The 20,928-nt window shown below is 34.8% G+C and overlaps 2 protein-coding genes across 3 annotated transcripts; both read left to right on the top strand.

Moving 5' to 3' along the window:
* The first annotated feature begins 7,751 nt into the window (after positions 1–7,751).
* LOC108808079 (alkaline ceramidase TOD1) lies at positions 7,752–15,601 on the top strand. Its single transcript, XM_056987055.1, has 5 exons — positions 7,752–8,089; positions 8,194–8,394; positions 8,689–9,141; positions 13,936–14,046; positions 15,228–15,601. The coding sequence occupies exons 1-5, from the start codon at positions 7,831–7,833 to the stop codon at positions 15,599–15,601; spliced, it is 1,398 nt and encodes a 465-aa protein (XP_056843035.1). The 5' UTR covers positions 7,752–7,830.
* Positions 15,602–17,621: 2,020 nt separating this feature from the next.
* Positions 17,622–20,352, top strand: LOC130496219 (uncharacterized). 2 transcript variants are annotated; one of them, XM_056988109.1, is made up of 4 exons: positions 17,622–17,698; positions 18,113–18,586; positions 18,684–18,740; positions 20,054–20,352. In XM_056988109.1, the coding sequence occupies exons 2-4, from the start codon at positions 18,123–18,125 to the stop codon at positions 20,076–20,078; spliced, it is 546 nt and encodes a 181-aa protein (XP_056844089.1). In that variant the 5' UTR covers positions 17,622–17,698; positions 18,113–18,122; the 3' UTR covers positions 20,079–20,352. The 2 variants fall into 2 exon arrangements, with proteins under 2 accessions (XP_056844089.1, XP_056844090.1); XM_056988110.1 differs by having other exon boundaries at positions 18,113–18,609.
* The last annotated feature ends 576 nt before the right edge of the window (positions 20,353–20,928 follow it).

Genomic DNA, 20,928 nt, shown 5'->3' with positions numbered 1-20,928 from the left:
TTACAAAAATAATTTGTTAAAACATATATTACGTTAACTTATTTTTTATAAAAAGTACAAAGTAAAAATATATTAAGAAAGCTTAAAAACTATTAAAACCTTACAAATATGTTCTATTGAATTAGTAAAAAAGTTCTACCAAGTAAATCTTAAGTCATATAAATTTAAAATTATACAATTTTTATAAAATACAAATAAAATATAATGAGAGAGTAGGTTTGAGTATTCGGATATTCGAGTCAGGTTTTTTTTGTATCTGGTTCTTTGGGTCCTTGATATTTAGACCCTAATAGATATTTGATTTATTTTTATTCTGATTTAGGTCATTTTCTTTTATGTCCGGGTTGGTTTGGAATCATAATTCATACATGTAAATTACATATAATATTAGGTACGTAGCAGGCCTAGGTCTGTTCAGATATTTAAGATCTGAAAAATATTAGAAGTACTCGAAAACCTGAAAATTATTTGAAATTTTAAAAATATTCAAACATCCAACAAACATAAAATATATTCAAATATCCAAAAAGATCTGAAATGCTTCCCGAAATATAACCAAAAAATCAAGAATATCCAAAATTTTATCTGAATACCTGGAATATATTTTTTAAGAATTTGAAATTTTATCTCAAAAATCTGAAAGTATAACTGAAAACTCAAACCCAAAGATACAAAAAAATATCTATAATGCCAAAACATATTTAAAATATCAAAACATACATAATGTACACAAAACATTTCATATACTTTGGATATTCAACTGGGTCTTGGATAGGATCTGTACCGAACCAAAGTTTGCTGATCTAAAGAAAAAATATGTACATTTCCCACGACGCGGATCCGATCAGTTTTTCTCTTTTGAATTCAAGTAATTCCTAGGCTTAATAGAGAGTTATATATAAATGTACATACTAAATCTTAGATAAACTAATTAATAAATTATATAATTTTAAACATATTCTCTTCTTCGATATAATACATTTGTAACATTGTAACGTACAATAATTCCAAAACAATAATTCATATCAAATTTATCTATAATCTATAATAATAAAGGGATCTTTCGAGCCTCCACAGAGCATCCACATCGTTTTAGAGACCCTCTTCGAAAAGAAGCTACGTGGCATGACTAATATTAGTATTATTTTGTTATGTTTACTTTTACATTTTTTGAAATATTGATATAATGTATAGTTTTACATTTTAATATCACTGATAAATTTAATTTCAAAATAATAAATAATATGTAAATACACAAAATTATAAATGGAAATATTAAATTAAACATATGTAATATTAAATTATAATTTTGAAAATAATAAATAATATGTAAATATACAACATTAGAAATTAAAAAACTAAACTTATGTAAGATTACCATATATATATATATATATATATATATATATATATATATATATATATATATATATTAAAAAACCGCGCTTTCAAAGCGCGGATCAAAATCTAGTTATTCTTTTAATTATGCTATAAAACATAACACAACACACACTATATTATAGCCGATAATTTTATTGATTTTATATAGATTTAAGGCATCTCCAATGGTACACATAACTCACTATATATTTTACTTTATTATAAAATTAGATTGGATTTGTTTCGATTGTTCACTTTATAATAGAATTACTCTATAATAGAGTGGATTATAGACTAATGTTGTTTTACTCTATATTTGGAGTCAAAAAACAACATTACTCTATAATTCATTTTATTAAGGCATCTCCAAATTCACTCTATTTTTCACTCTAAAATAGAGTCTAGAGTAAAAGTGTTCCAATGATACTTTATTTCTCACTCTGTAATAGAGTGAAAATAGGTTTACTCCAAATATAGAATAAATTGTTTTTTTTTTGTTCATTACTCTATTTTTTACTCTAAAATATAGTACTATTGGAGCAAACTCCAACTCTATTATATAATCACTCTATTTTAAAGTAGAAAATCGTGCAAACTATTGGAGATAGTGTATAGAGTAAGTTGTTTTTTTGTTCATCACTCTATTTTCTACTCTAAAATAGAGTACTATTGAAGTAAACTTCAACTTTATTATAGAATCACTCTATTTTAGAATAGAAAATCGTGCAAACCATTAGAGATGGTGTTATAGAGTAACTCTATTATAGAGCGAACCATTTAAGCAAATTCAATTCTATAATAGAATTATTATATTTTAAAGTAAAATATAATAATGAGTTTTTGTGTGCCATTGGAGATGGTCTTATGTCTAATTATATCATCCTACACTGACTAGTAAAATCCATTCATGACTAAATTTTATGTGTAATGCTGAAAATTTCTTATACATCTTTTTCTAATATTTTATATTGTTTAATTTTTATGAAACTTGAAATTCAAACTTTTATTATAGAAGTACTAATAATTTTTAATCAAATTACTAAAGCAAAAGCGTTTTCACAATTTTTGATTATTCTTTGTTTTAGAACAACCACAATGAAATATTTAAAATTATAAAATTTAAAATGTTTACGAACTGCACCACACTACAGTTAATAGTAATAATTATCTACATATACATATGTATCTATATGTAGAGTTGTCAGACGGGTTGACCCGCGTCCACCTGGACAGTCCGACGGCGGGTCTATTCGTTCACCAGACCGTGCGGGTTTGTCAACGGCGGGTTGCGGTCCGAATCCTCTTGTCCAAGCCCACCCCGCTAAATTCACCTTGTTTGCGGGTCGACCCGCGGGTTACCTGCACAAACAGAATATTGGAACTTGTGTTTTTTAACTTACACTTTATTCTTCAAGGCACGAGAGATACAAACAAACATCATCGTATATACTTTGTTATATACAAGAGAGTAACTAAGAAGCATCTATCAAGAAAAAGAGGCTACAAAGCATTATTTCGTAAGAATAAGTTTAAGCAAAGGTCGGAAGCAAATGACCACCAAAGCTTTCAAGTTTTATGACTAGAAAGTCTTGAATTCAAATTGTAATAGCTATAGTTTTTAATATTTGTTATCAACGAGATTCCACACAACAAAAACTTCATAAGCTGACAAAATTCTTACTAAGAACTCTAGCACAAATCAAATTTAGAACATGAATCCAATAAACCAACGTAAAGAACATCAAAGCAATAGACTGTAATAGTTCAAAAGAAACACCAGATAAATTCCAGTCAACAAACTTAAATTCTGAATGGAAATATGAAAACCAACAAGCTAAACTTAAACACTAATAAAACGATTCTCCATCAACCGTCATCTTCTTGTTCACCGACAATGGATTCAAAGGATGGTAATGTCACATCATCAACATATTCTTCATCTTCCTCTACATATATGATCCAAAATGAGTTAGCTAACTATAATGAAGAACAAGAAGCATTGTAGTAGACATAATTGGCTGCTATAATTAAAATTATTACCATTTTCGTACGCTTCAAATCCCTTTAACCAATTTCGACTACATATCAGTGCTTGAACATGTTTTGGCAGCAGACGACTTCTGTATTTGTTCAAAACTCGAGCGCCAATGCTGAAAGACGACTCAGAAGCTACGGTTGTGATAGGTATGCTAAGAAGGTCACGCGCCACTAAAGCCAATGCACCAAAACGTTTCGAGTTATCTTTCCAGTAGTCCAGGATCTCCATACTCTCAAACACCTTTCCGTCTATAGGGGGTTCTTCGAGGTATATCTCCAGTGGTGATTTTCCACTGACAACAACATTTGCTTTGCAGAATGAAAAGAAGTCCTGAAAATCAAATATTATATGTTCTTAAGGTGTGTTTAAATCACTATTTAAGAGTCAGTTAAATAATAAGAATCAAAAGCAAACTCACATCATAATTGCTGAAATTTCCACTTCCTTCATCCTCTGCAACTTGGTGTGGAGCAGCTTCATGTGTTTCTGCAGCAGGAGAATTTGATGTTTCCTTGTTCTCATAGGCGCTAAGCAAGGTTTGCAGTTTTTCACGCAAATGTTTCATCTTGTTCTCTAGAGAATTCTTGTCAACTTTACCAAAGCAAAACTCTGCAAGTTTTAGTTTCAAACGTGGATCTAAAACTGTAGCCATAGCAAAGATGTCGCTGACTTCTTCCCAATATTTTTGAAACTTCTCCTTCGTCGGTATAACCATTCTTCGGACAACATCATCTCTACTTGTTTCATTCAGTGTCAGCCAGTTTTGAATTCTCCACACTTGCATAAAATACAAGTTGGAAGTAGGATATGTAGATCCTGACATGAGGCGAGTAATCTCAGCAAAGGGCTTCAAGAAATCACCCATATCCTTCGATCTTCTCCACTCATCCTCGCTTGGGTGAAACTTGTAAGTCCTCTCAATAAGTTTGAGATGACCAAATGCTGCTCGATACTTCAGGGCCATGTCGATCATTTTATATGTTGAATTCCATCGTGTGGTAACATCCAAAAGCAACCCACCCTTCTCTTTAATACGTACAGATTCAACACATTTAGCAAAGAGCAGCTCACGAGATTCAGATGCTTTGACAAACTTGATACTCTCTCTGATCTTATGCACGGAATCGCCGATTACTTTGAGTCCATCTTGAACAATAAGGTTGAGGATATGCGCAGAACATCTGACATGAAAGAATTCTCCACCACAGACCAAATCATTTCGCAGCACAAGCTGAGATTTCAAGATATCTTGCATAGAATCATTGTTTGTAGCATTGTCAAGTGTGACTGAAAACACTTTTCTTATCAATACCCCATTCTTTCATTTCATCAAGAATATTCATAGCTAACTGAAAACCTGTATGTGGAGGCGGTAGAGCACAAAACGAAAGAATCTTGTTCTTCAATTTCCAGTCTCTGTCTACATAGTGTGCTGTCAAACACATGTAACCTTCATGTGTGATCGCCGTCCACAAATCAGAAGTAAAGCTAATCCTTCCAGGAAGATTAGCCAATTCTTTTTTCAGAATATCTGTCTCAGACTGATAAAACTTGTAAACATCTTTTGCAGCTGTGTTGCGACTGATAAACTTCACATCTGCATTCAAGTATGTCCAAACAGATCTGACCCTCTCATATTCAACGTATGAAAATGGCAAGTCATGCAGAATGATACACTTTGCTACCATCTGACGGAAAACAGTGTGATCATACTTCTTTGCTTGCAGTTTTGCTTCAGCATTAAAACCGCAGTGCATTGTTCCATATATTATTACCATTGTTTTCTAAAACAGTGCATTGTTTTCCGCAGTGCATTATTAAAACCGCAGTGCATTGTTCCATATATTATTACCATTGTTCCATATATTATTCTAAAACAGTGCATTGTTTTCTTTATTATTACCATTCGAAATATATAGTCTCAATAACATTAATATTATATTGTAATTTAGTGTTTAAAATAAAATTAGACCATTTAGACAGTTATATGTTTGAAATTTCTTTGTCTGGGTTGCTTGAAATATTTTCATTTATTTGAAAACTTCCTTGAAAATATCTACTCTTTTGAAAATATTTAAGAACAAAAATTAAACATCTCTCTCTCTCTCAAACTTGATATTCAGCTTACTTGCATAAGAGAGAAAAGACCACACAAGTTCTTCTTATATATATAAGGAGTTTATTATATTTAGCCTAGTTGGATTAAGGTTTCTCACCCTTCTCCATAAATCTATTACGAATATTTTCAAAATACTTACATCTTTCATAACTTCATGAATATATATATATATATATATATATATATTCCATCAGTAGCAAGACAATTGTAATCCAGTCGCAATATTTTGCGACTGCACAATCAGTTGCAACATGCAGTCGATAATTTTATTTTTGTGGAGTGATAATATTTTTAGATATTATCGAATTTTATAAATTTATAAAAGTGACATTTTTTTTTCCTGATATGATGTTTATGTCTTGGTTTAAGTCAAGTGATCTTGTTTGATTGCTATCACCAACTTTTGACGTCTCTCATGTAGTTTTTGATGAATTCCAACACCATCAGTGATCCATATTAATCTATACTAAGTAAAGTAAGGGTAACTTTACTAACCCAGTAGAGAGACTTCACATGATTTAATTACACTCCTTTAGGAATAGATTGGCATTGAAAATTAGAACTCTGTTTTAAATTGGAAACTTGTTTTATTAAAAAAAGAAAGATCGGTTTTTAGAAACATTGAAAGAAAATCTGATTCCAAAGAAAAGAAACCCGAAGGAAAACAATTAAAAGGAAACAAAATCAGGTGATAATTGATGAAAAACCAAAAACCCCTAAACTTAATTAATGGTTAACTGTATGGGGGTTATTGGGAGCTAAATTTGGGTAGAATCTATTAATATTAAGAGTTGGTAGATTATAAAATTTATGTGAATTATGAATATATATACACTGACATACAAATTTTTATCATAACTTTTCTAGATTGTTACTTCATGAATTTACACTATTTCTTTTCTATCGTTCATTTTGTAAATTAAATATACGGATAAAATTTACTAGGGTTTTTATTATAAATAGATACTTATTTATTTAAAAAAAATAATTAAAAATAAAGTTTTAAAATAATTTTTTTAAAAAATAATGAAAAGATCGAAAAATTGAATTTTTCTTTTTATTTTTATAAAATTTGAACTCAAAAACATAAATTTAACTATACAAATTATGTTCTTTATTTTTTTTTTAATGATAAAACAATAAAATATAATCATACATTCAAAAAGATAATTATATAAAATATGATGAATTATAATTTTAGACATATAATTTGGGTTGAAAGTGATATTTGGAAAGAGTGATTATTTTGTTGTCTAGACTTTTCTATCACGTAGATTTTATAAATCTCATGGATACACATGAGATTTTCAAAGTTATGTCTTATGAGTAAAAATAGAGAGAATTTATCTTCCAATAACACTAGATTTAGTTAGAATTAGACAATTAATAATAACTAAACTTTTTGAATAGCAAAAGATTTTAATAGATTTTGAAAATTCATAAACCAATAAAAGAGATTTTAGTAAGATTGTTAAAATCATTGAATCAATAACAATGGAATCCCAAAATTTTCAAAGTTGACGAGAATTCATTTGCTAATAACCCCCGTAGTCAAATCAAACTTAATGATTATTTCATGGTGTAAAATGTTTAAAAGCATTAATGATAAACCTAAAAATTAGTTAAATTTTAGTGGCAGAAAAAAATATTTCACATGAAAAAAGAAGTTATTTCTATAGCTTCAGTTTAAATAGGATAGATGACAACGCATCACTGTAGTATATATGTTACAATGTATTCATTTCAGGCTGCTATTCATGCAGTGTGGAGAGAACGCAACAAGATTAAACATGGAGATAAACCTCTACCTTTACCTACTCTGAAGAAGATGACTGAAAAAGGGGTTCGAAATAAGCTCAGTTTGATGAGAGGAAAGAGTATGGAAGAGGTTCTTCAGTTTTGGTTTGACACTAGACTGTAAATACTTTTTTTTACAGTTTGAATAGGGGTTTATTAACTACTTGGAAAGCTTCTGTTTGTTCCGTAAAGGTTACACCTAGTGTAAATAGGTTTAATTTTTGATGAATAATAAATTTAACATTCATTAAAAAAAAATATGAACTCGGATTTTAATTTTTCTAATAAATGATTTTTGGTTTTTATTAAATAACAAAATGTATATATTTTTTTCAAGTAACGCCTCACACCATAAAAAGCTGCTTAAGTTTCTAACTCAGTTTATTCATCAGCACAAAAACTCAAATGAAGATCTTCTTCATCATCGACACTAAATGCCAAGAAACAAAAAAAAAGAAGAAGAACAAAATGAATAAATAACAAATCTTTCTATTCGATGGGAAAACTTATCAGAATCACCGCATCTTCGCCTCTCTGTGTCCGATCAAAGCTCCTCTGTTTCTCACTTGTCTACTTACTCACTACACTTTCTCTGTTTCTCTACTTCTCTTTCTCACGAAACCAATGCATCTTTCGATACTCACCGTACGATCCCATCCAAACAAAGATCTTCTCATATCCTTCTTCTTACGGTGAACACAAGTACGCTCTTCCCACTCACAGATCTTCTTGTTCGTCTCCTGTTTTCTTCTCAGGTATTCATTTACCAAAATGTGATCTTAGTATCTTACATTATGGATTACTGTCTGTCGTGTAATGATTTGGAAACTATATTTGTTGGTTGTATGATGTGAATCAGATTACTGGACAGTGTTTAGTGAGATACGGAGTATCTGCAACGAGCCATCATCGTCGGAAAGTTTGAGATATATTCACGGAAAAAGCGAAATTTTTGGTGGAAACTTTAGTACCCAGAAGAGATTTTCTTACTTTAATCATTCAAACAATGACGTCGAAGTTCCATGTGGTTTCTTCAGAGATTTTCCGATCAGCAATTCCGGTGAGATATTATCAATTGTATAATAAGTATAAAGATATCCTTAACCGGTTTAGTCAGTAATCGGCTTGTTAATTATAGTTCATTAATCTCCAGTCAAAATTTATAACACCGCAGAAAAACAAGATCATAACGGTATTTAGTTATTTTTATTTTACATTTTTGTATTTAAATTATATATTTTCAAGAAAAAAAAGTAGTGATAAACTGACATCTCTTATTTATTACTAGATATTTTATTTATCACTACAATTTCTATTTGTATTTAACTATTTTTCCTGTGATTTGGTTTGGTAGATAGAGCTGATATGGATAAATGTGAACTAGTAGTTGCATCCGCCATTTTCAACGACCATGATAAAATCAGACAACCCGTGGGACTTGGAGTTAAAACCCTAGAAACCGTTTGTTTCTACATGTTCATCGACCATAAAACCCTAAACTCTCTCTTCCACCACAGTGTCATCTCCAAAAACAATCCCAAAGCTTACAGAATCGGCGTGTGGAGAATCATCAAAATCTCCCAGTCAGAAAATCTGTATCTTAATCCGGCTATGAACGGGGTTATACCAAAGTATCTAATACATAGGTTGTTTCCAAACTCAAAGTTCAGTGTATGGATTGACGCAAAGATCCAGCTCATGATCGATCCGCTACTTCTGATTCATTCCATGTTGGTGATTCCTGATGTCGATATTGCGATATCTAAGCATCCGTTCTTTGTAAATACAATGGAAGAGGCTATGGCTAAAAGACTTTGTAAAGAACTGAACTTTTACTCTTTTATGTTATAAAACTTGCTTGATTACAAATGAAGCATAAGCTTGAATATATACAACCTGATAGAATCCTCTAGATCTTATCTCTTATCCAGACTGTCACTCAGTCGTCATTGACCAGTCTGGATAAGGTATCAAAACGGTTCTGCATAGCCAGCTGCGCCTCTCCGTACATGGAGCCGTTGCTCCTCTGTTTTGTCTCGACTCTGTTTCGGAGAGACTCTTGAATGACGGGCTCTGCAGTCTTCTGTTGGGCCGTTGTGGTAAGGCCCATACTTCTATTACTCATATTCCCCCGCAAACTTGGCGTGGGAGGAAAGACAACGCCAAGTTTGTTTCTTAGCTCTTCAAACGGACGACGAGGAAGTGGCTTTGTAAAGATATCTGCGAGCTGTTCTTTTGCCGGTATGTGCTGAGTTTCTATGTATCCCAAGGCAACCTGTTCTCTTATGAAGTGCCAATCATTCTCAAAATGTTTAGACCGCTTGTGCAGAGCAGGATTTGCACTGAGATATACCGCCGAGAGATTATCACAGTGAAGAATAGTTGGATCCGGTTGATGAGCTCCAAGATCTCGCAGAAGAAACGATAGCCAAGATATCTCACGAGCAGTAGCTGAGAGAGCTCTGTATTCGGCTTCAGTAGATGAGCCTGAGACAGTATCCTGTCGCTTAGCTGACCAGGAGAGAAGGTTCGACCCAAGCAGAGTGCAGAACCCTGTCGTTGATCTCCTTGTTTCTCTGCAACCCGACCAATCGATGTCGCAGTAGGCTGAGAGAGTTAGGGATGATTGTCTTCGTATGTGCATCCCCATAGAACTTGTGCCTTTTATGTATCTCAGGATGCGTTTAAGCAAGGCAAAGTCTCCCATAGTTGGCTCATGCATCCTTTGACATACGAAGTTCACCGCAAACTGGATGTCTGGTCGAGTGATTGTCAGGTACTGAAGCTTTCCTGCAATGCTTCTGAAGTAAGTGGGCTCAGGAAACGGATCATCTTGCACTGTATCCAGAGTGGTCGGAAGCGGAGTAGGCATAGGATTGCACGTTGCCATACTGGCTTGATGAAGAACGTCTTCTGCATAAGCTGTTTGATGAAGAAAGACTCCTTCTGATGTTTGCTCGATCTCAATGCCCAAGAAGTATTGTGGGTAACCCATGTCCTTCATGAGAAATCTAGCATTGAGTTTCACCAAGAGGTCGTCCATGAGTTTCTGATCATCTGCAGTCAACAGGATATCATCCACGTATAGTAGCAACACCATATTTCTGCCATTTCGATTGTAGATAAACAGAGAAGGGTCCGATTTGTTGCAGATGAAGCCAAACTGTAACAGAAAGCCACTAAATGTGTCAAACCAAGCCCTTGGTGCTTGTTTGAGACCGTACAAAGCTTTAGTGAGTTTGCATACGTAGTCTGGCTTTTCTTTATCAACAAATCCTTGAGGTTGAGTCATGTATACAGGTTCCTGCAATTCTCCATGAAGAAAAGCATTAGAGACATCTAACTGCTTCAGGTTCCACCCTTTTGCCACGGCAACATTGAGAACAATCCTTATAGTTGCAGTTCGTACTACAGGACTGAACGTCTCCAGGAAGTCCAAGCCTTCTTCTTGATGGTTTCCTTTTCCCACTAACCGAACCTTGAGTTTATCAACATCTCTGTTTGGTTTCAGCTTAGTCTTACACAACCACTGAGACCCAATGACATTCATATCTGGTGTTCGAGGAACAAGAGTCCATGTTCTCAACAGGTGGATCCTTCCAATTTCTTCCATAACCGTATTACTCCACCCCGGGTGAGCCATCGCTTCATGTATTGATTTAGGCTCAGTTGTAGAGAACTTGGAGGCTAGAAGAGCATAGCGAGTGTTAGGTTTGCGTATACCCGCTTTGGCTCTTGTAGTCATGGTGTGAGTGTTGTCTACAGCGGGCTGTGTTGCTGGATCAGGAGCTGGTGGGGCAGGTGGGGGTGTTGGCGGAGCAGCTGTTACTGGAGGATTCAGCGGTGGAGCAGGGTTCTCTGCTGCAGGCGAAGGCAGGAGAGCGTGAGACTGACTTCTTGGAGCAGCAGATGTTGACGGTGCTGGTTGATTAGACTGCCAGGCACGATGGAGAGGGGTTGTATAAGCAGGAACCAGGTGTCTGTAGTTGTGTTTGAAAGGAAACAAGCTTTCATCAAACACAACATGTCGACTGATAAAGACCTTTCCACTTGGTGGATGTAGGCATATGTAGCCTTTGTACTGACTGTGATAACCAACGAAGACGCATTGCAGACTTCGGGGATCAAACTTGTTGTGTGTCTGAGGACGGAGACACGGGTAGCACGCAGAACCGAAGACACGAAGCGCAGAGTAGTCTGGTTTCTTACTGTACAAGACTTCGAATGGACTCTTTTCTTCAAGCGTTTTGCTAGGCAGCCGGTTTGAAATGTAAGTGGAGGTGAAGAAGGCTTCAACCCAATACTTGAGTGGAACTTGACTATCAAACAGCATTGTGAGACCAAGTTCCACAAGGTGTCTATGTTTCCTTTCTGCAGTGGCATTCTGCTGAGGTGTGTGTGGGCAGGATATGCGGTGATGAATGCCACAGTCAAGAAAGTGTTGCTTCAATGCGTGATTTATGAACTCACCACCACCGTCACTCTGAAACACCTTGATCTTTGTTGTAAATTGGTTCTCAACTAGCTTTTGAAAGACTTTAAATACTTCAAAAAAATCAGACTTTGCTTGAAGAGGATAGAACCAGGTAAACCGAGAGAAGTCATCCACAAAAATAACATAGTATTTGAAACCTTGGTTCGATACAACAGGTGCAGGTCCCCAAAGATCACAATGTACTCGATCTAGAGGTTTAGAAACACGAGAATCTGAAGAATAAAACTGAAGTCTAGATGATTTTCCAATCTGACACGGCTCACAAATAGGACTTGTTTTGCTCTTATTGACTGCTATCTCCTTGTTGCTTCTGAGTTGTTGCAGAATCTGAAAGTTGGAGTGTCCAAGACGCTGGTGCCATACATCTGCATCTGCACTACACTGACGACTTGAGTACAATGCTTCAACTTCCTGATTCCTCAACACGTAGAGACCTTTAAGACGTGGTCCCTTTGACACCACTTTCTGAGTTTCCAAGTCAATCACACATACTTTAGAGGCATCAAAGAATACACCACACGGATAATCATCACATAGTTTTGAGACTGACAGAAGAGATTTTTGGATCTCAGGACAAACAAGCACATCGTTAAGTGATAGATTACCTGTGGTGTTAGGGAGAGATACAGATCCCACATGTGTGATAGGAAGGTAGGTTCCATCTGCTACCATCACGGTGTCATTCCCGTTGTATGCTTCAGACGAGTGCAGGTTAGCAGGAGATGACGTGATGTGAGCGGAGGCGCCTGAGTCTGGAAACCAATCCTTTCCATTAGGATCTGCAACTTGCATAGAGGCGAAGGCTTGAGGGTTTGTAGTTCCGTTGTAGTTGTTGTCAAATCTGTTGTAGCATTTGACTGCGGTATGTCCAATGCGTCCACAGATTTGACAGACAGGACGGTTGTTGTTTGCTCCAGGTTGAGTCTGATGCTGAGCAAAATCTCGGCCCCGACTTGAGTATCCTCCCCTTCCTCTGTTTGAACGACCACCACGTCCTCTGTAGTTGGGATTGTACTGAGGGGTGTTGGGAGGGTAGTTTCCTTGTTGAGTCTGAAAGGCTTGGTGGGAGGATAGAGCAGCAGCTTCATCGTATGACTTCAGCTTAGCATCATAGCCTTGAACCTCAGAGATGACATCATTAAAGGTAGGAGGAGGAAGTTTAGAGAGACTGTTCTGGATCACCGTTGTCACCGGATCATACTCTCTGCTTAGTCCATTAAGAAAGCCGAAGATTTTCATGGACTCGTCAACAGGCTTTCCAATGGAGCTGAGGGCGTCACAGATAGCCTTGAACTCGCGACTGTACTCAGTCAAGGTTTTTCCTTTCTTCGAGATGAGTTGCAGGCTTCTTCTCAGGGAGAACTCACGCGACAAAGAGCTCTTGTTGAAGTTTTCTGCAAGGGAGAGCCAGATCTCCCTAGATGTGGCGAGATTGTGAACAGAGCCTAGGACTTCTTCAGACAACGTTCCGAATAGCCATGACCGGACTAGTTGGTCAGAGCAGAACCACGACTCAAACACCGGATTTGGGACCGTTGCGACAACACCACCGTTCTCGACTTGCTGCGTGGGTTCTGGGGAGACGACCGAACCGTTAACGAACCCAATGAGCTTCTGACTATAGAGAAGTGACTCAAACTGTGTCTTCCATAGCAGGTAGTTGCTGTCGTTGAGCTTCAACGTGACTGAGCTAACGACATGAACTTTGCTTGGAAACAGAAAAAAGGTGGATCAGCCATTGCTACGTCTGTTAGAGCTTACAATGGCTCTGATACCATAAAAGACTTTGTAAAGAACTGAACTTTTACTCTGTTTATGTTATAAAACTTGCTTGATTACAAATGAAGCATAAGCTTGAATATATACAACCTGATAGAATCCTCTAGATCTTATCTCTTATCCAGGCTGTCACTCAGTCGTCATTGACCAGTCTGGATAAGGTATCAAAACGGTTCTGCATAGCCAGCTGCGCCTCTCCGTGCATGGAGCCGTTGCTCCTCTGTTTTGTCTCGACTCTGTTTCGGAGAGACTCTTGAATGACGGGCTCTGCAGTCTTCTGTTGGGCCGTTGTGGTAAGGCCCATACTTCTATTAATCATAATGGCTACCGCGAGGTGGAAGAAATGGGGAGATGTCGATGGGCTAAGAATGCAAATGGAGACTTATTGTGAGCATGGTTTAAAGCCTTGGAGTTCTCATAAGCTGCCATATCCCACAGGTAATAAAATCTTCCCTAACCAACAAGTTTTGTTGTTTTTAGTGATTAATTAATGATATATTAGTTGTCTTTGCCCGGTATTTAGGAAGTTTAGGTCAGGGTACAAATAAGTTTATAATAGAATAATCTCAAAGTGTTAGTTGTCAGTTTCGTACATATATATACCCATAATTAAATACATAGTGGATCTAATAGTGCAAGCTTATGTTTATAAATTTTCCTTTTCAAATTAATGTTGGTACGATTTTGTTGGCAAAAAAAAATGTTGGTATTATTTTAGACATTTTTTTAAGATTTAGACTTCATCTTCTGTTTATTTGTAGAAGTTATTTTTTAATTAAAACCCAGTGAATATTTTTCTATTAAATATACTCTAAAACACTCTTTTATTTAAAATGAAATGCTCTTTCAAATCAATTATTTTCTTTATGCATAATGTATAGTTAGAGTACTCTTCACTCTTTTAAGTGTGCTAATCATTCTACGGGCTCTAGTTGGTTAGGTTATGTTCATTTCATTTGTGAATTTTCAAAATTAGAGTCACGGAGATTCATGAAAAGTGAAAACCATACTTTCACTGATCCAATTTGCAGAGAGATACCTTGGTCTGTTAGTAACTGATCGGATATTATTAATATATGTAGTTGATTATAGAGTTATATATATATATGAAGATAAAATAGGATCACAAACAATGAACATTTTAGCATAAAATGGATAATATGCATGCGTTTCTTGCTTAGCTTGTAGCCGTAGATTTTTATGTTTTTATTATGTTGGACATATATTCCTTTAGAAATCAGATAAAACTATAGTTGCAATCAAAGAATCACGACGTGGTCCCATATAACAGATCATGAGAATATCAGATAGCTGGAGACAGAAATGTAATAGTAAATAAAATTACGTGAGGGGCCCAAAACTTAAGATGTTCTATGGCGTAAAGTGGATACAAAAAAAAAAAAAAATTAAATGCATATAATTGAAACTAGACTAATTATATTTTTTGTTTCTATTACATATGTATGATAATGATACTATATTTACAAGTTTACGTTCATTGGATATTATGATAAAATATATTTGTCAAATTAATTGTAATGATCAGCGAATTAAAATATGTGATGTTTTCTACTTTCAACTGACATAGTGACATTTGTTATAAATTTTGTTTGGATTAGATGTACCAGACAGTGCGATGATACTAAGAAAACATGGAATAAGAAGCAACCTATTCTCGTGCTTCTTATTTAACGAGTTAGAAGCGTTTAACCCACGAGACCAGTTGGCGTTTGCGTTTGTGAGGGATCACATAAACCCTAGGGTTAAAATGAACATGTTTGAGGTAGAAGTTTTTGAGCAAATAGTTGTTGAATACAGACACAATCTCAAGAAGATTGAGACATCTTCGTACGAGGAGCAAGAAGAAGAACACAAACAAGAACCGTTGAAAATAATACAAAAGAGAAGAAAATGGTTAAATCATGAATATTGGTCTCTCAATAGTAGTATTTGTAAGAGTTATCTCATGGAGATGTGGGGTGATCACCATTGATGTTTTGCCGATATTTTAATTTGTTAATGTTATTCAACAACATATAGGTTTACAAAATGCTATTACATATATACATTAGACTTTTGAAATAGTGTAGTTTCCAAACGAGAAATCAGTACTAAATTCTTTGGACTGACTCGTCGCCGTTAGCAATTTTAAAACTTAATATGTATACTAGATTTTGACCCGCCCTTAAAAGGGCGGGTATATTCTTTTATTTTAAATTTGTTTTTTCTTTTTGATTATATTTGTATTTTTGTAATCATATTTGTGTATAAATTTAGATCAAAATATATTGTAATTTAAAAATTGATCCAGTATACGCACGGTTAAGGCTGAGTTTCGGGTCGAACTCGCCCTGCTGACCCGCCAACCCGCGGATTTTCAACTTTGTTTTGGTTAAAAATATGACCCGCACAACTTGCAAACAAATAATATTATACATGTATCCGCTCCACTTAATTTTGTGGTTATCCGTGGGTTATATACATATTTTAAAAATCATTATTATTTTTAATTACTATAAAAGTATATTTATAATAAAAAATTTATACATGACTTAAATTTTAAATTATTATTTTTAAATTCTTGTATTTAAAAGAAGTATTTACTTTTTTAATTTTTATTTTTTTCATAATTTGCGGATCGACGGGTAGCCGCGATCCAAAATCCACCAACTCATACTAAACCCGCATTAAAAACTCATAACCCGCATCCACAAATCAATTTTTCAAATAGTTGGACGAAAAACAATTAGTTAGTGAAAGGATTCAACAAATTTTTTAAGTAAATTTTTTGGTAGTGATTCCCTTTTTAATAGTATAGATGAGGTATAATGTTGTTTTAAATTAATTCCACACCATCATTCGATACAAAAAAAATTATATAAACATTAATAATAGAAACAGTGGTTTGTACAAATCTTTCTTACGCACATATTTAAAATGTTAGAAGTCAACGGTTTAGATTATAGTAACATTTAAAGTCAATAACAGTAATAGGTTTTATTTAAATGAAGGAGAATCTTATTAAGTTGCTATAAAATAGGTTAGTTATAAGATTTTGTTATATGTAATAGGTTGGACTGAAAAAATGTAAGGGTCCAAAACAACTTATATAAGTCGACTTTTCAAGACTACTTCTTTTTTAATAGTATAGATGTGAGAGAAAATTTTTGAACCAATCATTTATCAATATGTCATAATCATGATTTAATAAAATAGACCCGTTAAATAAATAAACCAAATAAAAAACTTAAAATTTGCTATCAGCCCATGATCTGATACCGGTTGATCAAACAAAACTCCAAAAATCTAATAATACCTATTATAAATTTATATTTCTGTTTATTTTAGATTCAAATTTTATTTTCATAATAATATTTAAAATTATTTTGAACACTCAAAATCTTTATCTATTTACATTGAACCGGCAAACCCTTATATATTGATAAAATAATTATAGTGAACTGGTTATTTTTTCCGGACCATGAACTGATTTTTTTACACCAAGAAACCAAAAAAATATTTACACATTATTGAAAATTCTTGCACCGATTTTCTATTTTTATGGTTTAGTTGAAACTGTTACCATTTAAAATCCAACATGTGAACTGGATTTAAATGTTTTTTTGTTTAGGATGTATATAAAAGTATGAATAAGAGTATATCAATCATTAATATGAATGAAAGTGGCTTGCATAAAACACTAAGACTATGATTAATTAGCGTTTGTGATATAAATATTAGTCGACTATATAGTAGTATTTTATTATCACATTCTCTGTAATGGTTGAGTGTTATTAGACCACCCACAATGGGGGATCATAGCGAATCCTTAGCGCTAAACCTTAGGGAAATTTTAATTAAATAAGAATAATTATGGTAATGTAGCTAAGGATTGGTCCGTCGGGAAGGGTTTTAAGGATTGAGTCCGTGAGTACGTGTCAATGCAGGAGTGGATGGGGTCGGTTTAGAGTTGAGTGGGTCGGGCTGAAGGAAAAAAAAAGAAAATCATTTTCGACCGAAGGAGAAAAAAAAAAACCCTCTGCGGCGAAAGGCGATTTCGAAGCGATCTCTCTCTCTCGGCTCGACGAAGGTAAATCCAATCTTCAGAGCCGTTTATTTCTCGATTAAAACAGTTTCCATCTTCTTTGTTGTCCGTAAAGATGGATCTTTTGTTGTTTCGATCGATTTGGGACAAGTTGTCAAATTAGGGTTTTTTAAAATTTGGGGAAAAATCGATTTCTATATTATTTGGCTTTGTAGATATAGATTACAAACAATTTTTGTTTCAATCGGAAGTAAATGTTGTCTTTATTTCTTCTTACAAATTTCATATTTTGTTTCAATCGATTAACGGTTTGATAAACTTATCCTTATAGAGTTTAGTGTTATCTTTAGTTTAGTTGTGTTCGATTTCAATCTGTTGTATAGAGTTTAGTGTTATCCTTATGTCGTTTGTTTCGCTGGTTAATGAATGTATATTAATGAATCGACTTGTTGTTTTCAGGTTAACCATAATGGGGCAAGATTACAGTTACAGCCAGCCATCTTCATCATCAAACTCTGTAGACATAACCTCCCTGATTGAAGCAGAAGCTCAGCTGTACGCGGATGAAGCTGAGAGTAGCCACTTCAATGCAGAGCCGCTTCAGTACCAACCGCAACCAGAGTGTGATGATGGAATCCCTAGAAGCTGCTACTGTGGTGCTGAGCCAGTTGTCGGCTACTCTACAACTCGTAAAGACCCATACAGACGTTACTTCACGTGCAACAATGCTGAAGATGGTGACTGCCACGTTTGGAAATGGTGGGACGTGGCAGTGATAGAGGAGATGAGGGACATTCAGCGGGAGCTTAGGGAGCTTAAGGGTGCACTTAACGAGAGTGAGCAGAAGGTTGTTGTCCTCGAGAAGACAGTAACCGAGTTTTCAAAGAAGAAACCAGGAGTGAAGCTAATGGTCTCTACCTTAGTTTTAACCGGGTTGGTGTTACTTATTCTAGTTGGTGAGTATGTGGTTGTAAATGAATTGTTTAATCTCTTTTTGGTAGATTATTGATAGTTTCTTCTCTTTTTACAGGAATATTACTCAAGGCTTCAAAGGACAGTGGCGGACCTCGCTTGTTTCTGAAATAAGGTAACAAATTAGCTTTCTTTTCTCATAATGAATAGGTTTAAATGATAAAATCGTCCTCTCTCATCTGATTTGATTGGCTTTTACTATATGTTCTGTTCCCATATGTGTGTTCTGTAGCTAGTCCTATAAGTCGTATTTAATTGCTTGTGTGTAGGTAGTATTAGTTATGTTTCTGTAAGTACTTCATTGCCTTAATTAGTTGTAAATGAAACTTAGTACTTAGTTATTTACTTTCCAGCTTCCCAACTGCATAGATTTGATTGCCATTAATTAGTTGTAAGTCATAGAAGGCTTACTTAAGCCTCTGTGTCGCTAGTAGAGTGGCACAGATCAACCATGGCTAATAACTCGTCAAGCTATGTTAACCTACTACAGAGTCAACTTCCAGTTGATCTTGATGCAGCCGAACCTTTATGGTTCGGTAGCGAAGGTCCTGATGAGGCTTATGTGATGTCTGGTAGCGAAGTGCCTGAAGCATCTGGTGTGAAGTCAACTCCCCAACAATCTGAGAGAAGGAAATGGTCTCCCAAAGAGGATATAATCCTCATTGGGGCATGGCTTAACACCAGTAAAGACCCGATCGTCAACAATGAGCAGAAAGGTGGAGCATTTTGGAAGCGGATTGTGGAGTACTACAACGCAAGCCCTCTGTTGGTTGGGACGCAACCGAGAGTCCTCCATTCTTGCAAGCAGCGGTGGTCTCGGATTAACGACCACGTTGCAAAGTTTTCTGGTTGCTATGATCGTGCTCTTCGCCAGCAAAGAAGTGGTCAGAATGATGACGATGTGATGAAGGCTGCTTTAGATTCTTTCTTCAATATTATGAACATAAAGTTCACCATGGATCACTGCTGGAGGGAGCTGAGGTATGACCAGAAATGGTGCTCACTGGTTCAGGGTAAGGACACTGTTAAGGAGAAGCGCAAAGTGGTGGACCTCGATGGAGAAGAACCGGCTGTGGGAGAAGAAGAGGCTAGACCTCCCGGGGTGAAGGCTGCGAAAGCTGCTCTTAAGAAGAAGAAGAATGGCAGAGAGGAGGAGTTGTCAAACTTACATGGCGTTTTAAAAATCAAAGAAAAACTCTCAAGGCAGAAGCTCCTTGATCGTTTATTCGCGAAAAAGGAGCCTCTAACTGAGATGGAAACCACTGTAAAACTCAAACTAATGTCTGAATTGCTTTGATGTCTTCTCTGTTTGGTTTCAGGTTATTTCTTTCTTGGTGCTTTGATGTGTTATGATGTGTTATCTATTGTTTTGTCACGGGTGCTTTGATGTGTTATCTATAACTCTTGTCTTTATTCTCCTTGTTTCAGGTTAAGTTGGTCACGGGTGCACTGAAGGTTGGGCAAGTCACGGGTGCATTAGGAGTAGTGGAAGTCACGGGTGCTTTGAAGTAGTTCACGGGTTCATCTCTTGAAGTTTATGTACTATAAGTAGTTCTCGTTTGGCCTTTAGATTTGTATCAGCTTATCTTTGTTTCCTCTGCATCAAACGTTCTTCTGTTTGCTCGGATTTGTTGTAATATTTTCTTGGAGTTCTTCTCAACCCGATTTTTCACTTGTAATATCTGGGTGTAAGAAGTCCTTCTCTTGTATCAATATTAACACTTGATTTCGGCTAATGTAAAATGTTATTCTCGTTTTCGAGTTGTCTTGATTTACCAACATTCTGTTTTTAACTCTTGTCTTGTTTTTAACTCTTGTCTTCATAATTATTCATATTTTCGGGTTCTCTTGATTCACCAACAGAGGCTGTGGAGAAACCAGCAGGAGCATTCACCAACATTCTTGTGTTTTTAACTCAAAAAAAAGGTTTGATAGTAAAGAGTAAAAAAATATCAAATTATACATATTTGAGACTATTAGATAAAAAAAATAAAGTTATACATTTTTAAGACTTATAGATAAAAAAAAATATGAAGTTATACATATTAGAAACTATAAGATAAAAAAAAATATAAAGTTTTACATATTTGAGAGTTATAGATTAAAAAATAATAAAGTTATACATATTTGAGACTATTAGATAAAAAAAAAATAAAGTTATACATATTAGAAACTATAAGATAAAAAAAAATATAAAGTTTTACATATTTGAGAGTTATAGATAAAAAAATATAAAGTTTTACATATTTGAGACTATTAGATAAAAAAAAATAAAGTTATACATTTTTAAGACTTATAGATAA

The sequence above is a fragment of the Raphanus sativus genome, chromosome 6 (assembly GCF_000801105.2).
Source record: "Raphanus sativus cultivar WK10039 chromosome 6, ASM80110v3, whole genome shotgun sequence".
Lineage (NCBI taxonomy): Eukaryota > Viridiplantae > Streptophyta > Magnoliopsida > Brassicales > Brassicaceae > Raphanus > Raphanus sativus.
This window is presented reverse-complemented; position numbering and strand designations above follow the sequence as displayed.

What these genes read in the sequence shown, in the direction of transcription:
- LOC108808079 (XM_056987055.1), top strand. Translation starts at nt 7,831, where the DNA reads ATGGGAAAACTTATCAGAATCACCGCATCTTCGCCTCTCTGTGTCCGA. An exon ending in GTCTCCTGTTTTCTTCTCAG is followed by an intron (nt 8,090 to 8,193) that starts GTATTCATTTAC and finishes GATGTGAATCAG; the next exon opens with ATTACTGGACAGTGTTTAGT. An exon ending in TAAGCTGCCATATCCCACAG is followed by an intron (nt 14,047 to 15,227) that starts GTAATAAAATCT and finishes TGTTTGGATTAG; the next exon opens with ATGTACCAGACAGTGCGATG.
- LOC130496219 (XM_056988109.1), top strand. Translation starts at nt 18,123, where the DNA reads ATGGGGCAAGATTACAGTTACAGCCAGCCATCTTCATCATCAAACTCT. An exon ending in TCTACCTTAGTTTTAACCGG is followed by an intron (nt 18,587 to 18,683) that starts GTTGGTGTTACT and finishes CTCTTTTTACAG; the next exon opens with GAATATTACTCAAGGCTTCA. An exon ending in TCGCTTGTTTCTGAAATAAG is followed by an intron (nt 18,741 to 20,053) that starts GTAACAAATTAG and finishes TCCTTGTTTCAG; the next exon opens with GTTAAGTTGGTCACGGGTGC.